At 47.0% G+C, this 16291-nt stretch overlaps 1 protein-coding gene across 2 annotated transcripts in view; it reads right to left on the reverse strand.

Moving 5' to 3' along the window:
- The window catches only part of dnai4 (dynein axonemal intermediate chain 4), a 185495-nt gene that overhangs the window by 133122 nt on the left and 36082 nt on the right, over positions 1-16291 (reverse strand). For both annotated transcript variants that reach the window (XM_085982729.1, XM_085982730.1), the window contains exon 5: positions 9365-9521. In XM_085982729.1, the coding sequence (XP_085838855.1) occupies positions 9365-9521 (157 nt within the window). The remainder of the gene's footprint in view (positions 1-9364; positions 9522-16291) is intronic.

Here is a 16291-nt window from a genome sequence, read left to right on the forward strand (position 1 = left end):
GGGTAAGTGCCCTTTAATTTGCGCTCCCCGCGGCCCGCATGGCCTCTGCTGCGTTCCAGTTCACAGTTCTTAGGACCGCCATGCCCACATTGGGCGGGCGCGACTGAAGTTCCGGATTGGGGCGCACAAAGGGCGTTGCACGAGGAAATGACGTCATAATCTGCGCGCGCAGCTGAGCGCGCGCAAACACTTTGCGCCAGCACTAAATGTCTACTGAAGTTGGGCGTAGGCGCAGATCGCGCTGCGCCCGGCCGCTAAGTGCCTAGCGCTCGAGATCTACTCCTCCTAAGGCGCTAATGGCTGGCGCACGCAACTGAATTTCTGGGCCCATATATGCACACTGGCCAAACCAACTTTTGATAAGAAAAGGGTTAAAACCTCGATACCCAAAGAACAACTTCACACAGACGTACTGCGAGGACAAAGGAACAGACTTAAGACAACGTCATCTGTGTCCGAGAGGTTCCAGAGACCTAGGGTTGCGAGCTACTCGTTAAAACTATCGCCTAATATTAAGTATATTATGCTGTATGCTTAATAAATCTTGATCTATTGCTCAAACATACTGGCTGCTTCTTGTCCAACAACTCAGAGATCTATAAGATCTTACACGGTCCTTGGGATTTATTCACTTTTAGTCCCATTAATTTTGCTAGTACTGTTTTTTTACTAATAATAATTTCTTTAAGTTCTTCATTCTCGCCACACCCTTGGTTTTCTCGTATTTCTGGGAGGTTTTTTGTGTCTTCCTCCGTGAAGACAGAAACAAAGTATTTATTTAATTTCTCGCCATTTCCTCATTCCCCATTATAAATTCTCCCGTCTCTGACTGTAAAGGACCTACATTTACCTTCGCCAGTCTTTTCCTTTTCACATACCTATAGAAGCTTTTACAATCCGTTTTTATATTTTTTGCTAGTTTGTGCTCATATTCCATTTTCCCTTTCTTTATCAATTTCTTGGTTCCCCTTTGCTGATTTCTAAAAAGATCCCAATCCTCAGGCTGACCGCTTTTTCTGGCAACTTTATAAGCTTCCTCCTTTGACTTAATACTAGCTTTAATTTCTTTTGTTAGCCATGGTTGGATCACTTTTCCTTTTGGGTTTTTATGCCCTAGAGGAATATATGTTTGTTGCAAATTAATGTTAGCCATTGTATGGCCACCTTCATACCTTTTAGTGTAGTCTCCCAATCTACCATGGCCAACTTGTCCCTCATACCCTTGTAGTTTCCTCTGTTTAGATTGAAGACCTTAGTTTCAGATTGGACTACATCACTCTCAAACTTAATGTAAAATTCAATCATATTATGGTCACTTGTCCCTAAAGGCCCCTTTACTACAAGATTATTGATTAGCCCTTTCTCATTACACAGTACCAAATCCAGAATAGCCTGTTCCCTGGTTGGTTCCTCCACATACTGATCCAGGAAACCATCTCACATGCATTCCAAGAATTCGTCCTCCACACCATTAGTGGTAATTTGATTTGCCCAGTCAATATGTTGATTAAAGTCCCCCATGATTACCGTATTGCCCTTGTTACATGCACTTCTAATCTCTTGATTGATACTACATTGCCCTACATTACCACTACTGTTTGGTGGCCTATACACAACTCCCACCAATGTTTTCCGCCTTTTGCTGTTTCTTAGCTCCACCCAAACGTTTTTTCCTCATGTCGCCTTTGGTTCTTCTGCCAATCACCTTAAATCTGTGTCCTCTGGTTCTCAACCCTTCTGCCAATGGGAACAGTTTCCCTCTCTCTACTCCTGTCACACTGGTTCCCCTTTATCTACACTGCTAATTACATCCTCAAAAACTCTAATACATTTGTTAAAAACATGTCGTCACTGCCTAATTATTTTGGGCCTGAATTTGCGATCGGAGGCTTCCCACGGGCTGATGCCTCTGCTCATCAAATTTTCTACGCATTTACCTGGTGGTCCGGGAGATACGGAGGCTTGCGCTCCTGGGCCTCTCCTGGTAGAAATGCATAGAGGCCCACACATCCCAGGGGCGCATGTGGCTCGCAAGAACCCCTGGGATCACATGGGCCAGCCCAACCAATGAAAGAAGGGAATCCCCATTCATACTTTTGACAATTCCGTACGTACGGAACTGTCAAAAGTATGAATGGGGATGACTTAAAAAATACACAAAAACATGAAATAAATTTGTTTGTTAAACTACATATATAAAATTATTTAAAATGGCATTTAATTAAACGGGGCCAACAATAAACTTACCTTATTGGACAGGGTTTTTAATGTGTAAGTGAGTGATAAAATTTTATTTTCTATTTTTTTAAACTCTTATGCTAGTAAAAGCAGGCCTTATGCCTGCTTTTACCAGGCATAAGAATTCCACGGCCTTTCAGCGGGCGGAAGTTGTGCAAATAGCGCTACTCTCCACCCGCAGAGGCCCTTTTCCCGGGGATGTGGAAGATCTATCAAGAAGATTCTTGACAGCTCGCAAGTGCCGGGTTTCAGCGCATGCACCTCATATGCACCCGTCGGGGTCGCAAAATATGGCCCATTATAATTTTCTAAATGCCCTGCTACCACTTCCTTAATATTGGATTCCAACATTTTCCCTACTACTGATGTCAGGCTAACTGGCCTATTGCTCCATTTTCTCTCTCCCTCCTTTCTTGAATAACGGGATTACATTTGTAACCTTCCAAACCGCTGGGATCGTTCTAGAATCTAGGTATTTTAGAAGATCACAACCAATGCATCCACTATCTCTGCAGCTACCTCTTTCAGAACCCTAGGATGTAGGCCATCAGGTCCAGGGGATTTGTCAGCTCTAGTCCCAATGGTTTCTCGATTACTTTTTATCTACTGATCTTAATTACTTTAAGTTCCTCAGTCTCATTAGCCCCTTGCTAATTTTTTCGGTATGATTTTGCGTCTTCTACTGTGAAGACAGATACAAAATATTTGTTTCAAGTCTCTGCCATTTCCTTATTCACCATTATAATTTCTCCTGTCTCAGCCTCTAAAGGACAATGCTTACTTTTGCTACTCTCTTCTTTTTTACATACTTGAAGAAGCTCTTACAATCTGTTTTTATATTTCTTGCTAGTTTACGCTCATGTTCTATTTTCTCCCTCTTTAGAAACCAGATAAAGCTCTCCCAATCCTCAGGTTTACTACAATTCTTCGCAACATTATAAGCCTCTTCTTTTAATCTAACACTATCCTTAACTTCTTTAGTTAGCTACTAATGGATCGCTTTCCCGTGGAGATTTTATTTCTCAATGGAATGTATATTCATTTAGAATTTTGGAATATTTCTTTAAATATTTGCAACTGCTTATCTACTGTCATACCTTTTAATCTACTTTCCCAATTTACCTTAGCCAACTCACCCCTCATACCAATATAATTGGCTTTATTTAAGTTTAAGGGGGAGAAATTCAGTATCGCCCCATTTGGGGTGCAATTATTGGCCGGGTGCAAAGTTTAGCACCTGGCGCTAATTATCACCTCCGACTGCAAACTTGGCTTCTATTGCCCCTGGAGGTGATTGGAGTGCTAAATCAGGCACTACACACCTCTTTTAAGACGCTAACACCGAGGAGCGAGGCGCTAACTCAGAGCGCTGGCGAAGCTCATGTGATGTCAGTCAGCAATGGAACACAGACACACTGGCGCTGGCCAGTTCTTAAAGGGAAGGGTCCATCTTGTTCTCCATCCACACCCTGCTCATTGTAGCCTTGAATCTCAGCCTGGAGAGACCTGTACATCAATTCTGCTGGAAAGAACAATGGAGAGACCCAGGAAAAGAGCTCAGAGTGCAGCCCCATGGTCTCTTCTAAATCGATGCAAGGAAGGTCAAATCAAAATGAACCTGCAAAGTGCTGCTCAGTACCCAAAACTCCTTCACATAGCATTGAATCTCTCCAGAAGTATCTCTCTCTCTCTCAGAATGCGTGGTGCAAAAATGCCGCCAATAAAAAAAGGCAGGAAGCGGCTGCCTTTAAATAGCACTCCCCCAGTCCCTTCCCGACTGCAAAACGTTCCCCTCAACCTGTCGTCGTTAGCGGCAGGCGGTAAGGCAGGGGGCACCACTCAATATCCGGTCGGGGGCGCTACCGGGGTGTTGCACGCTCAACTGATGTCACGATCTGTGGATGCAGGAGATCGTGGCGGTAGTGTTTAGCGCTGCCCCAAAATGTCTGGTCAATTTCGCGAGCGGTGCAAACATCGCCGCGCCCGGGCACTAGTTGCTTTGCGCCTCATTAGCACCCTCTTAGGGTGCTAACGGGAGGCACAAAGCAATCAAATTTTTCCCCGTAAGACTCTAGTTTCATATTTAAGTATTTCACTTTTAAACCCAATGTGAAATTCTATCATATTATGATCACTCTTCCCCAGAGGATCCTTTACTTTGAGATTACTAATTAACCGTGTCTCATTACACAATACAAGATCTAAAATAGCCTGTTCCCTGGTTGGTTCCATGACGTACTGTTCTAGGAAACTGACTCGAATACATTCCATGAACTCGTCTTCCAGACTACTCTTGCCAATTTGATTTGCCCAGTCTATATGAAGATTAGTTCCCCATAATTATTACATTACCTTTGTTACAAGCTCCTATTATTTTTTGATTAATACTCTGTCCAATGGTATAGCTACTTTTAGGGGGCCTATAAATGACTTCCACCAGTGTTTTCTGTCCCTTGTTATTTCTCATCTCCATCCATACTGATTCTACTTCCTGATCTTCTGAACCAAGATCCTTTATCACTACTGTCCTTATATCATCTTTTATCATCAAGGCTGCCCAACCCCTCCTTTTCCATTCTGCCTGCCTTTTCGAAACAGCAAGTACCTGGAATATTTAATTCCCAATCTTGATCACCTTGCAACCACATCTCTATAATGGCTATTAGAGCAAACCCATTTATCTCTATTTGTGCCACTAATTCATCTGTATTGTTACAAATACTTTGTGCATTCAGATAAAGAGCCTTTAATTTTAAAATGTTACCATTATTCCCTGCTTTCATCTTATTCGCTGATACACTATTACCATTAAACTATCTGTCCCTTCCTGTCACACTCTGCTTATCTTTACTCAAATCGCTACACTGCTCCATTGCCTTGACTTTTCTCTTTAGATTTCTAAATTTCCCCTCACCTGATCCCTCCCCCCCTTTTTAGTTAAAAGCCCTATCTATAGCCCTAGTTATTCGATTTGCCAGGACAGTTTAAGTGGAGCCTGTCCCAACGGAACAGCTCCCTCTTTCCCCAGTATTGGTGCCAGTGCCCTGTGAATGAAAACCCCTTCCTCCCACACCACTCTTTGAGCCATGCATTTAACTCTCTGATCTGCTTGTCCCTATGCTAATTTGCACATGGCTCAGGTAACAATACTGAGAATACCTTTGATGTTCTGCATTTTAATTTGGACCCTAGCTCCTCAAACTCTCTCAGCAAAACCTCATTCCTAGTTCTACCTATGTTGTTGGCTCCTGCTTGGACCATGACAACTGGGTCCTTCCCCCTTCCACTCCAAATTCTTCTCCAGCCGCAAGGAGATATCCTTAACCCCGGCACCGGGCAGGCAATACAGCCTTTGGAACTCCCGGTGGCAGCTGCAGAGAACAATATCTATCCCCTGACAATACTGTCCCCTACCACTACAACATTCCTTTTCACTCCCCCCACTTGAATGGATCCTGTACCATGGTGCCGTGGTCAGTTTGTTATAGACTCTGCCCTCATTCAAACAGGCCGCAAGAACTTCATACCTGTTGGATAAGGGCAAAGGCCGAGGCTCCTCCAGCACTGCACTTGGGGTCCCCTTACCTGCCTGAGTCACAGTCACACCGCTAACCAGACCTGTACCATTACCTAACCCAAGGGGTGTGACTGCCTCCTGGATCAAAGTGTCCAGGTAACTCTTCCCCTCTCTGATACCTCGCAATGTCTGTGCCTCGGACTCCAGTTCAACAACTTTGAGCTGAAGTTCCTTGAGATGCAGACACTTACTGCGATGTAGTCATCTGGGATCACTATGCTCTCCATCCCTATATAACCTTGTTTTATTTATTTAATTAATTAGTGTTTATGTATTTAATTAACTTAACTTATAGTTTAGCTTTTTAACTAATTACTTCATCCACTTTAAGTTATAGGTAGATGAAATTAAATATTTACCTCTATCACAAAGCACTACAAGTATTGGAGGCAAAAAGCAGCATCTCCTTCCCCCTCTGCTCCAAATTCCCACTCTCTCCAAATTCTCAACTTTAATATTCTGTTTAGATGTACTCCGTATAACACTACTCTGTGCAGACAGAGTAGTGTTTTTGCTTGTAGTGCTTCAACATTCTTCAGTAAACTTAAGGGGGTACAGGTCTGAAAATGGGAATCCTTTTTCGTCATTCCATTCTGGCCAGAGGAAGAGGAGCAGCAGCAATAGCTAAAAGGACCACATGGAGCTGCAGCTACAGGCAGACATAGAGAAGCAAGAGAACTCACAGACATCCTTACCGTCCCAACACGGTTTGTAGGCCCAAAGTGACATATCTGCAGTTCTCAGAGGAGCAGTGTATTTGGAGGCTGCACTTCTCCAGAGAGGCTGTCACAGACCTGCCCCGCCTCTTGCAACCAAATTTGCAACCCACTGCCATAGCTGGCGATGCATTGCCTCTGCAGTCAAAGTTACTACAACCCTCAACTTCTTTGCCTTTGGCTCCCTCCAGGCTGCAATAGGAGATATCAGCAACACCAGTCAGTCTACAGTTCATGCTTGTATGAAGTGGGCGACTGATGCCATGTTTGCTAAATCAAATGAGTTCATCATGTTCACCATGGATAACCAACAACGGTAGGATAGCACTCCGACATTTGTAGATTTTGTCGGCTTCCCCCAAGTCCAGGGTGTCATTGACTGCACACACATCACCATGCGGACTCCTGCAAACAAGCCCATTGTATTTATGAATCAAAAGGGCATCCATTCTCTTAATGCACAGCTGGTGTACAATCACCAACAGCACATTAGGCAAGTTCTGCCCGCTCTCCTGGTAGCTGCTGTAACACTTTCATATCCTCATTCCCCCACTCTTTGCGCCTGCATAGCAAGTAAGAGCCTGGCTGCTTGGGATTACGGGCTATGCTCTGCAAAATTGGCTCATGACTCTTCTAAGGAGCTCACGCTAAACTGCACTGAAAAATATCCAGAAGTTCACTACAGTGCTTATCGAGCAGATGACAAAGATGACACAGATGACAATGAGGATAGCAAAGAAGCGGGAGGGCACCACCACCAACATGTAACCACTTTTAACTCAGGGGCAGGAGTTGGGCAGGCAAGGGCCAAGGCCGACGACAAATCGTCTCGACCTTGGTAGCATTATGCTTGGGAGATTTTAACTCCTGGATCTCATCTGCTTAGCTTCAGTCAGACTGCTGCTCAAAACAGTGGAAGTGGCACCTCATTGGCTGGAGCGGAATATCGGACGGCAGAAGGCTGCCGCTAGGGACCAAAGAAATGGCCCCCAGCATTCAGATAAGTCACGATCCTGGGAGGAACGGGGGAAATCCTGGGTGATTGGAGGCCTAAACTTTCCTTGTGGAGCCTTGAGAAGCACCCTGCTCCCCCTGGCCCCACAAGGAAAATAAAAAAAACTTACCTCTTTAGGCCTCTTCTAGCTCCAGGTTCTCTTCCCATTAGGTTGACATGGCGAGAAAGCCACAACAGCTTCCCCACACAGTTCTCTGGTTAAAATAGCAGTTAGGCCCCGATGATGTAATCGGAGCCGATCTGGATATTTAAAGATGGCCTTTTCCACCTGCTCAGAAGAGCAGGTTAAAATCAAAGACTAAGGGAAGAGAGTGGGACCTTAGATGGGGAGGCAGCAAGTATGCTCAAGAGTGGGAAGTCATTGGAAGAAATTGAGTGTATACAGTGTGAAATATCAAGCATTTAATAAAAATATGAAACAATGGAAGAATGTTTTTCTGCTAGTTTTGAGGGCAGTAGCAGGTGTTGAGTGGGTGAGTGTAAGCAGAAGGATGTGTAGTGAAGTATCCCATTGTGATTGGATGAGAGCCTGTGCAACAGGGAGGGAAGGATTGGTAGTGCTGGGGAAGAAGTGTGGTGTTGCAGAGCCATATTCAAAGTAAGAGAGGCATGAAGAAGAGTCTTACTTTATCTAGCCTCATAAGGTCATTAAACTTTTCCCTGCGCTGGAGCCAAGTCCTGGGAACAATACTGCTGGCATTGAACTGCTCAGCATACTTTCTCCATGCCTGCTGACTTATTTGGTGTGGCACCCGTCAGCCATCTGAAAGGAAGAGGACCTGTTTCATAGCTCGACTTGTTCACTAAGCACCTCCATGGTAGTATCTGGAAATTGGTGTACCCTGGCCATCAACACTGTGCTTGCTGCTCCACACACCAGCAATGAAAACGCCACCTCCCGTTTAAGAGCTACAAGCTCGTTTTTAGAAGCGGCAAGCCCACCGGACTTTTCCCCCTCCCAAATGGCAAGCTACCTATAAGCAGCGCATTTAGTGCTGGAAGCTCACCAATCAAATTTAAATGAGGCCCAACCACCCAAATGGGTTGGGCCAATCACCTATGTCATTGGGCAGCAGTAGTGATGAGCCCCACCCACTGCCAGTACCTGCCTGGACCCCCGAGCCATGCCTGCGCCCACCTCCCCCCCCCCCCCCCACACATCAATGGCTTTAGAAGGGGTGGATGAAGGCTCCGCCCCCACAAAGCCATCATGAAGACTCTGGTTTCAGGCCAGGACTCAACATTTTATAACCTCAGCCAAGCCATTTCAGCAGACTCTCACTGAATTTACAGCAGGGGTGGGTCAGAACGGCTGCAGAATTCAGCTCCAGTATCTTTTTAATACTCCTTTTCTACTAGTAACATGCAAAATATTATGAATATATTCTACTTTTAAAAAAGCACCGTAACAAATTTTTTTTACCTGCAGCGACAAACTCCAGCACTGACTGTTTGAATTTTTCATTTGTCTTGATCACCTAATTTGAAATATAGTTTATGGCCTCTGGAGGTGCAGAGGCAAAATGCTGCAAATGCTTATCACCAGCAGTGCTGGATGCCATGGCTACTATTTTGTACTAGCCACAGGTGGGCTAAACCCACATGAGAAAGGTTCAGCCAAAATCATAAAGTTGCAAATGCAATTTTTGACCAACTCTGAAATTGCTCTGCAGCATAAACAAGCAAATTTGCAAGACCAGCAGCCACACCACTTTGAGAAACTGCTTCCAATGGAAGTGGTTCAGCTATATAAAGGGTATATTAATCAAGCCACTTGGTAGAATGATAATAATAAAATATGTAAAAGAAAATATTTACTTGATGGCTTCTGCTTCTACTGAATCCACTGAAACCATTTCAACAGGAAAATCCAGAAAGGTAAATGTTTCAGTCTCTGTCAGGTACACATTTACAATCTTATTAAGCTCATCCTCATTCAGCTGCTCTCGTACATCCTCTCTTCGGATTTGGACATCTGAAATCATAAGTATGATATGAGGGGGCAACGATAGACATGTTCAAAATGATGATGGGTTTTGATGAGCAAATAGGAAAAATCTGTTTCCACTGGTTGGTAACTGGAGGACATAAATTTAAGATCATCAACAAAAGAATAAAGGGAGCAGTTAGGAGAAATTTTCTTATGCAGAGAGTTGTTAAAAAAGGAAATGCCCTACCAGAAACAGTGATGAAAACAATAATAGCTTTTAAAAGGGAAATGGAAAAGAAAAATTTAAAATACATGGGAAAGAGAGGGGAGTTAATTAATAGCTCTTTCAGAGAATTGGTACGGGTGCAAAAAGTCGAAGGGCCTTTGCGTTGCAAAATTTTATGATTCTATGGGGGAAAAATTCATTCTCTTAGTGCCACCCATTACAGTCAGTAGATGGACCTGTATCGCCAGGGCGAGGCAAATCCAACGCCAAATCCAGCTCCCCTGTAGTGCCGCCAGTAAGGGGTATCGTCGGAAACGTCAACGTCAGGTAGATCGTGACGTTAGTAAGTGTGGAACGCTCACTGACTGCCCAATTTGCAAAATTGATTTTCACCACTTACCTCACCACCTGAAGTAAACACCGACAGGGAGAGCTGGCATGCAGCACCAGGAAGCCGGCTCCAGGGACGTTATTTAAAGGGATCATGAGTAATCACTCACAGCTGTCAGGTTAGCGCAGTTTCAATGGTTTTTTGTTAGTTTCACTCACTGCAACAATTTCATTCAGTAATTTCAAGGTTCTTTTGTATCAGAAGTCTTCTGGCAACTAAAAAGTAGCTAAATTTATTCTTCAAAGATTCAAACTGCTACACTTGGTAACATTAATGGGGGCTGTAATGGAATGCCACCTCGCCCTCCAGGATCTACGGCGGAGGGAGCGTAGGCAGCGAGAAATTTGGGAACATGTGCGCAGAGGGAGGAGGGCCATCAGGGCTCTCAACAGAAGAGGTCTTACCCTCTGAGGGTATTCCAAGAGCACTTCTACCTTCAAGTAAGTGAGGAGCAGTTTATTAGAAGGCTTCGCTTCACCAAGGAGGTGGACACAGAACTCTGCCACCTCCTGCAACCAGACCTCCAGCCTCAGACCAGGGCAACTACGGGTCTCCCAGTGGCAATCAGGGTCACTGTGACCCTCAATTTCCTCACCAGCGGATCCTTCCAGTCTGCAACAGGAGACATAGCTAACATCTCACAGTTTGCCATCCATTGCTGCATCCAGCAAGTCACAGAGGCTCTCTACAGTAGGAGAAGGGACTATATTTCCTTCCTCATCACCAGAGAGAAGCAGGACGAACGTGCATGTGGCTTTTCCAGGATTGCAGGCTTCCCCATGGTGCAGTACGCCACTGACTGCACCCATATGACTTTGCGGGCACCGCATAACATTCCTGAGATCTTCTGTAACCGCAAAGGCTACCACTCACTTAATGTCCAGTTGGTGTGCGACCACAGACAGCAAATCCTCAATGTGAATGCCTGCTTTCCAGGCAGCAGCCACGATGCCTTCATCCTGTGCCAGCATTCTTCCAGCTACCACGCCAAGCTCGAGGGTGGCTGCTCGGAGACAAGGGCCATCCGCACTCCATCAGGCTGATGACTCCCCTCCGCAACCCCAACACTCATGCCCAGCGCTCATATGAGAGTCCTGCTGCCACCAGGAACATCATCGAGCACACCATCGGTTTATTGAAGCAACGGTTCTGCTGCCTTGACCGCTCGGAAGGAGCCCTCCAGTACTCGCCAGAGCGGGCGTCCCATTTCGTGGTGGTCTGCTGTATGCTCCACCACTTGGCCAAGCCCTTGCCAGCAGGGCTCTCTACGCTGGAGTCCTCCCTTTAACTATTGGGGACTTGGCCTGGAGGGTGTTGCACGGAGCAGTCCCATGCAATAAAGTTTTAAGTAGGTTGACAGACTCCTAGGCCGCCTGCCTTTTCTGCGGCCTGGAGGAGTCTGTGTTCCATGTATATATGGAGTGTGAGAGGTTGCAGCTCCTCTTCCATTATTTGAAGGGGCTGCTCCTCGATTTTTGGCTGCACTTCAGTTCCACGCTCCTGATCTTTGGTCACCCAGTGTGGAGGGGAGCTGGCAGATCGGGGGACCACCTTGTGAGACTGTTCCTGGGCCTGGCCAAAGTGGCCATCAACTGGTCCAGGCAGCGGGTGGTCGAGGGGGTCGATCGGCCCGATTGCCTGCCTCTCTTCCGCGACCACATTCGCGCCCGGGTGGCCCTAGAGACAGAGCATGTAGTGTCCGCCGGCACGCTCGAGGCCTTCCGCGACCGGTGGGCACCAGAGGAACTGGAGTGCATCATCACCCCGGCCAACCAAATTTCAATTTAATTTGTTAAGTTTCATTTAATGTTTTATTAGTTACAGTCTATTTGTTTATGGGTTGCTCAAAAAGAGTACACGGAAATCGTGGCTCTCTACGCGGGAGTCTTCCCTTTATCTATTGGGGACTTGGCCTGGAGGGTGTTGCACAGAGCAGTCCCGTGCAATAAGGTTTTAACTTGGTTCACGGACTCCCAGACCGTCTGCCTTTTCTGATGGACCACGTGGTGTCCGCCAGTACGCTCCAGGCCTTCCACGACCGGTGGGCACCGGAATGACTGGAGTGCATAATCACCACCAGCAACAAAAGTTTCCTTTAATGTTTTAAGTTACAGTTTCTTTATTTGTCTGTGTGCACTAAAAGAGTACACTCAAATCGCTAAGCAATTTCAGGTGCAGTCTAATCGCTAGTCATCATTGCCACAGACTCTTTCTGGTTCTTAAAGGGGAGGTTCAATCATGCTGCAGAACCTCATTCTCAGCATTGCTGGTTCTCCAGCTGTGTCAGCAAGCAGCAGAAAGCCAAGGAGAAGGAACCGGACCACTGAAAGAGGTGTCATTATGGCAGATCAACAGCCCAGGGACAGAGCTCGCAGATTCTGCGACCAAGCATTGGAGGCGTTGGTCTTCGCTGTGGAGAGACGGAGGGAGGTGCTGTACGCGGCAAGTGGCAGGAAGACCTCGCCGCAAGTCTTCCGCGCCATGTGGTAGCCCAGCAGGTCTCGGGCAGCACTGTGGTCCCCAGGACCCACACACAGTGCAGAAAGTAATTTAACCACCTCACTCGTGTGGTCAGGGTGAGTCAATGTTTCCACAAATGCTACATACCACCATCTGAACCTCAGTCTGCACACAGTGTCCAAAGCACCAGACCACCAGCACTTACCCACCAACAATCTCCACCTACCAACACTCACACCCTCATCTCACACCTTCCAAACACATTGCTCCATGCTCAGTCACACACTTTCCTTTCTCTTGCAGGCCAAGGTCGCTCACAACAGGAACGCACAGGCGGGGGACAAGCCGACACCCAACCACTTTCTGAGCTGGAGGAAAGAGTGCTGGAGGTCATTGGGCACCAGGTGGTGGGAGCCGTGGCCACCGGCGACGTTGACACCCCTTGGGGACAACAACAGTATGTTCATCCCTACTCTTTCTTCTCATATACCACTTCTCCCTCACCCCACAAACCGTTCCCACTTTCCAGCTAATCATGCTGTATGTATGTCTGTCTTCCTTCCTGCCCCCCTCCCCTCACCTTAACCCGACTCTTGTGCCTTTATACTTGCAGATAATGAGCAAGCAGCTGAACAGCCTGTCCCTGAGAGTACCATAGAGAGTGAGGCGGAAGAAGAGGGGGACAAAAAACACATAGCATCACTGCATGTCTCACCTACAAGCACTAGTTCAGATACTGGCACTACGTGTTCTTTAGAGGCTAGTATAGTAGCGGGATCTACACAGGGTGAGGCACTGGGGACAAGTGGGCTGTGGCAAGTCCAGGGGGAAAGGGTAGCTCGGGAGCCGGCTCCTCGGAGGGCGAGTTCGTGCACGAGTTCTGCTGCACAGGAGTCAGATGGGGAGGCCTTTGGAAGATGGGTGATGGCCATGCACATGGAGATGATAGATGCAATGGCAAAAGTGTCTGAGAGCCTCTCGGCAATGGTAAGGAGCGTGGAGAAGTCCGCACCCAACGTTACACAGAGTTCTGCGTACACCATGGGGCCCATCATTTGCAGTCTGAAAAGCATGGTGGACTCCCAGAAACTGTGGTGACCCAGACCTCATGCCACATGCGATGGGCAATGTTGCAGCTTCCATTGCAGCACAGGTGGAAGCCATGCAATGTCTTAGTGCTGTAATGCAGTCTATGCTTGGTTCTCAGACTGCTCTCATGCAGCATCAGCTTGATGCCACGCAAGCTCTGACAGCTGCCATCGTGGCTGGGTCGACCATCGTCCAACGGGCTTTCACGGTGTTGCAGCAAGCCAGCAATCTGTGCTCCAGCAGATTGGTAGTGATGCTGAGGTGCTGCCCCGGGGGAGTGCCAGTGGGTCAGTGGAGCAGGAACCTGCTTGTCTTCTCTCAGGATGACAGCATTCCCGCTCCCACCACTGACACGTTGTCATCTAGCCAGCCCAGACTGCTGCCACCCATGCTGAGGTGGTGCAGCCTACAGCCGGGCCTTCCGGACCCAGAGCTGGTCAAGGCCGTCCGATGGTCTGCTCAATTATGTTCCTGGTGGCAGCATGGCTCTCATTATATGAGTGCTGAGCAGGAATGTTGGGGTTGCGGAGGGGAGTCATGAGCCAGGTGGATAGCCGTTGTCTCCGACCAGCAAGCCGCAAGCTTGGGTTGGTGGCTGGAAGAGTGCTGGCACACCAGTCTGGCGCAGGATGAAGGCATCGTGGCTGCTACCTGGAAAGCAGGCATTCACATTGAGGATTTGCTGTCTGTGGTCGCACACCAACTGGACATTAAGTGAGTGGTAGCCTTTGCAGTTACGGAAGATCGCAGGAATGTTATGTAGTGCCCACAAAGCCACGTGGGTGCAGTCAATGGCGCCCTGCACCATGGGGAAGCCCGTTATCCTGGCAAAGTCACGTGCACGTTCGTCCTGCTTCTCTCTGGTGATGGAGAAGGAAATGTAGTCCCTTCTCCTACTGTAGAGAGCCTCTGTGACCTGCCTGATGCAGTGATGGACAGCGAACTGCGAGATGTTAACTATGTCTCCTGTTGCAGACTGGAAGGATCCACTGGCAAAGAAATTGAAGGCGACGGTGACCTTAACTGCGACTGAGAGAGCCGTGGTTGCCCTGATCTGAGGCTCGAGATCTGGTTGCAGGAGGTGGCAGAGTTTGGTGACCACCTCCTTGCTGAGGCAGAGCCTTCTAATACACTGCTCCTCGCTTAATTGGAGATTGGAGAATTGCTGTTGGAATACCCTCGGAGGGTAAGGCCTCCTGTTGAGAGCCCTGATGGCCCTTCTCCTTCCTCTGGCCACATGTTCCAATCTGTCTCGCTGCCTCTGCTCCTTCTGCAGTAGATCCAGGAGGGCGAGGTCAACTGCCAGTACAGCCCCCATTAATTAAGTGTAGCACTTTGACATCTTGTCAAAATAAATGTCACTAATTTTGAGTAGCCACAATACTCCTGAAAGTAAAAAAACCTTTAAATTACTCAATTAAACTTTTGCACAATCTCAAATTGACAAGGAAGCCATGAAACAGCACTAACCTGAAAGCTACGACTGATCCGCCTGCTTGATGCCTCCTCTCCCTGTCTCCGTCAGGGCGAGGCGCTAAGGCAGGGGGCGATAATCAATTTGGGAGATCAGGCGCTCAGTGAGCGTTGCACACTCACTGATGTCACGATTTGCCTGGCGCTAAAGCCCCAGGCGCTGTTAGCGGTGGCACTAAAGGCGACTGGATTTGGCCTGCTGCGTGGAATTCGCATTGCCCATTAGCACCCCCGCTAGGCGCTAGCCAACTGAATTTCTCCCCCTTATTGTATAAAGAACCCTTCATGTCATTTCCACACTTAATAAAAGTAACAACGCTCATCAACCTGCTGACAAAAATGATACAGGTTTACAAGTCACATTGAACAATGCACGGTCTGTTTAATCCAAATGGTCTAAATTCATTCTTATAGTGGAAAATGAGAAATCGATTCTCCTTCGACTGGCAATTATAAACAAGGTATAAGGCACAATCAAGGATAAAATCATTGATATAACCTTTAAAAATTGCACATTAAAGTGCTATTTTGATGCCTTTGAAACCTCGCTAAGAAATAATTAGGTAACTCGGAAAATGATTTATACTATATCTATTTGTTCCTGGGATGTGGGCATCACTGGCAAGGCTAGCATTTATTGCCAATCGCTAATTGACCTTGAGAAGGTGGTGGTGAGCCGCCTTCTTGAACCGCTGCAGTCCATGTGGTGAAGGTACTCCCACAATGCTGTTAGGGAGCGAGTTCCAGGATTTTGACCCAGCGACGATGAAGGAAGCGGCAGTGGTGGTGTGTAATTTGGAGGGGAACTTGGAGGTGGTGGTGTTCCCATGCGCCTGTTGCCCTTGTCCTTCCAGGTGGTAGAGGTCGCGGGTTTGGGAGGTACTGTCACACTGGTGTGGTTGTGGTGCCGACAGGTAGTGGCCATCAAACAAGACATTGGTTGGTATTGTGGCCCGACAAAAAGCTGGTGAGTGACACTGATTAGGCTAAAACTGCCTCTATTCTTCTCAAATAACAGTAAAGCATCCAATTATGAAAATGCAAGATTTTTATTTTTCACACTATCCATGCTTGAGGCCTCTTAGAGTCAAATTGGCAAAGGGAGGAAATGAAAGAAATCAGTATTTGTAGGGAAATGGTGTTAAGGAAATTGATGGGATTGAAGGCCGATAAATC

This window comes from Somniosus microcephalus, chromosome 3, assembly GCF_052327205.1.
Source record: "Somniosus microcephalus isolate GS21.2 chromosome 3, FLI_Smic_1.0, whole genome shotgun sequence".
NCBI lineage: Eukaryota > Metazoa > Chordata > Chondrichthyes > Squaliformes > Somniosidae > Somniosus > Somniosus microcephalus.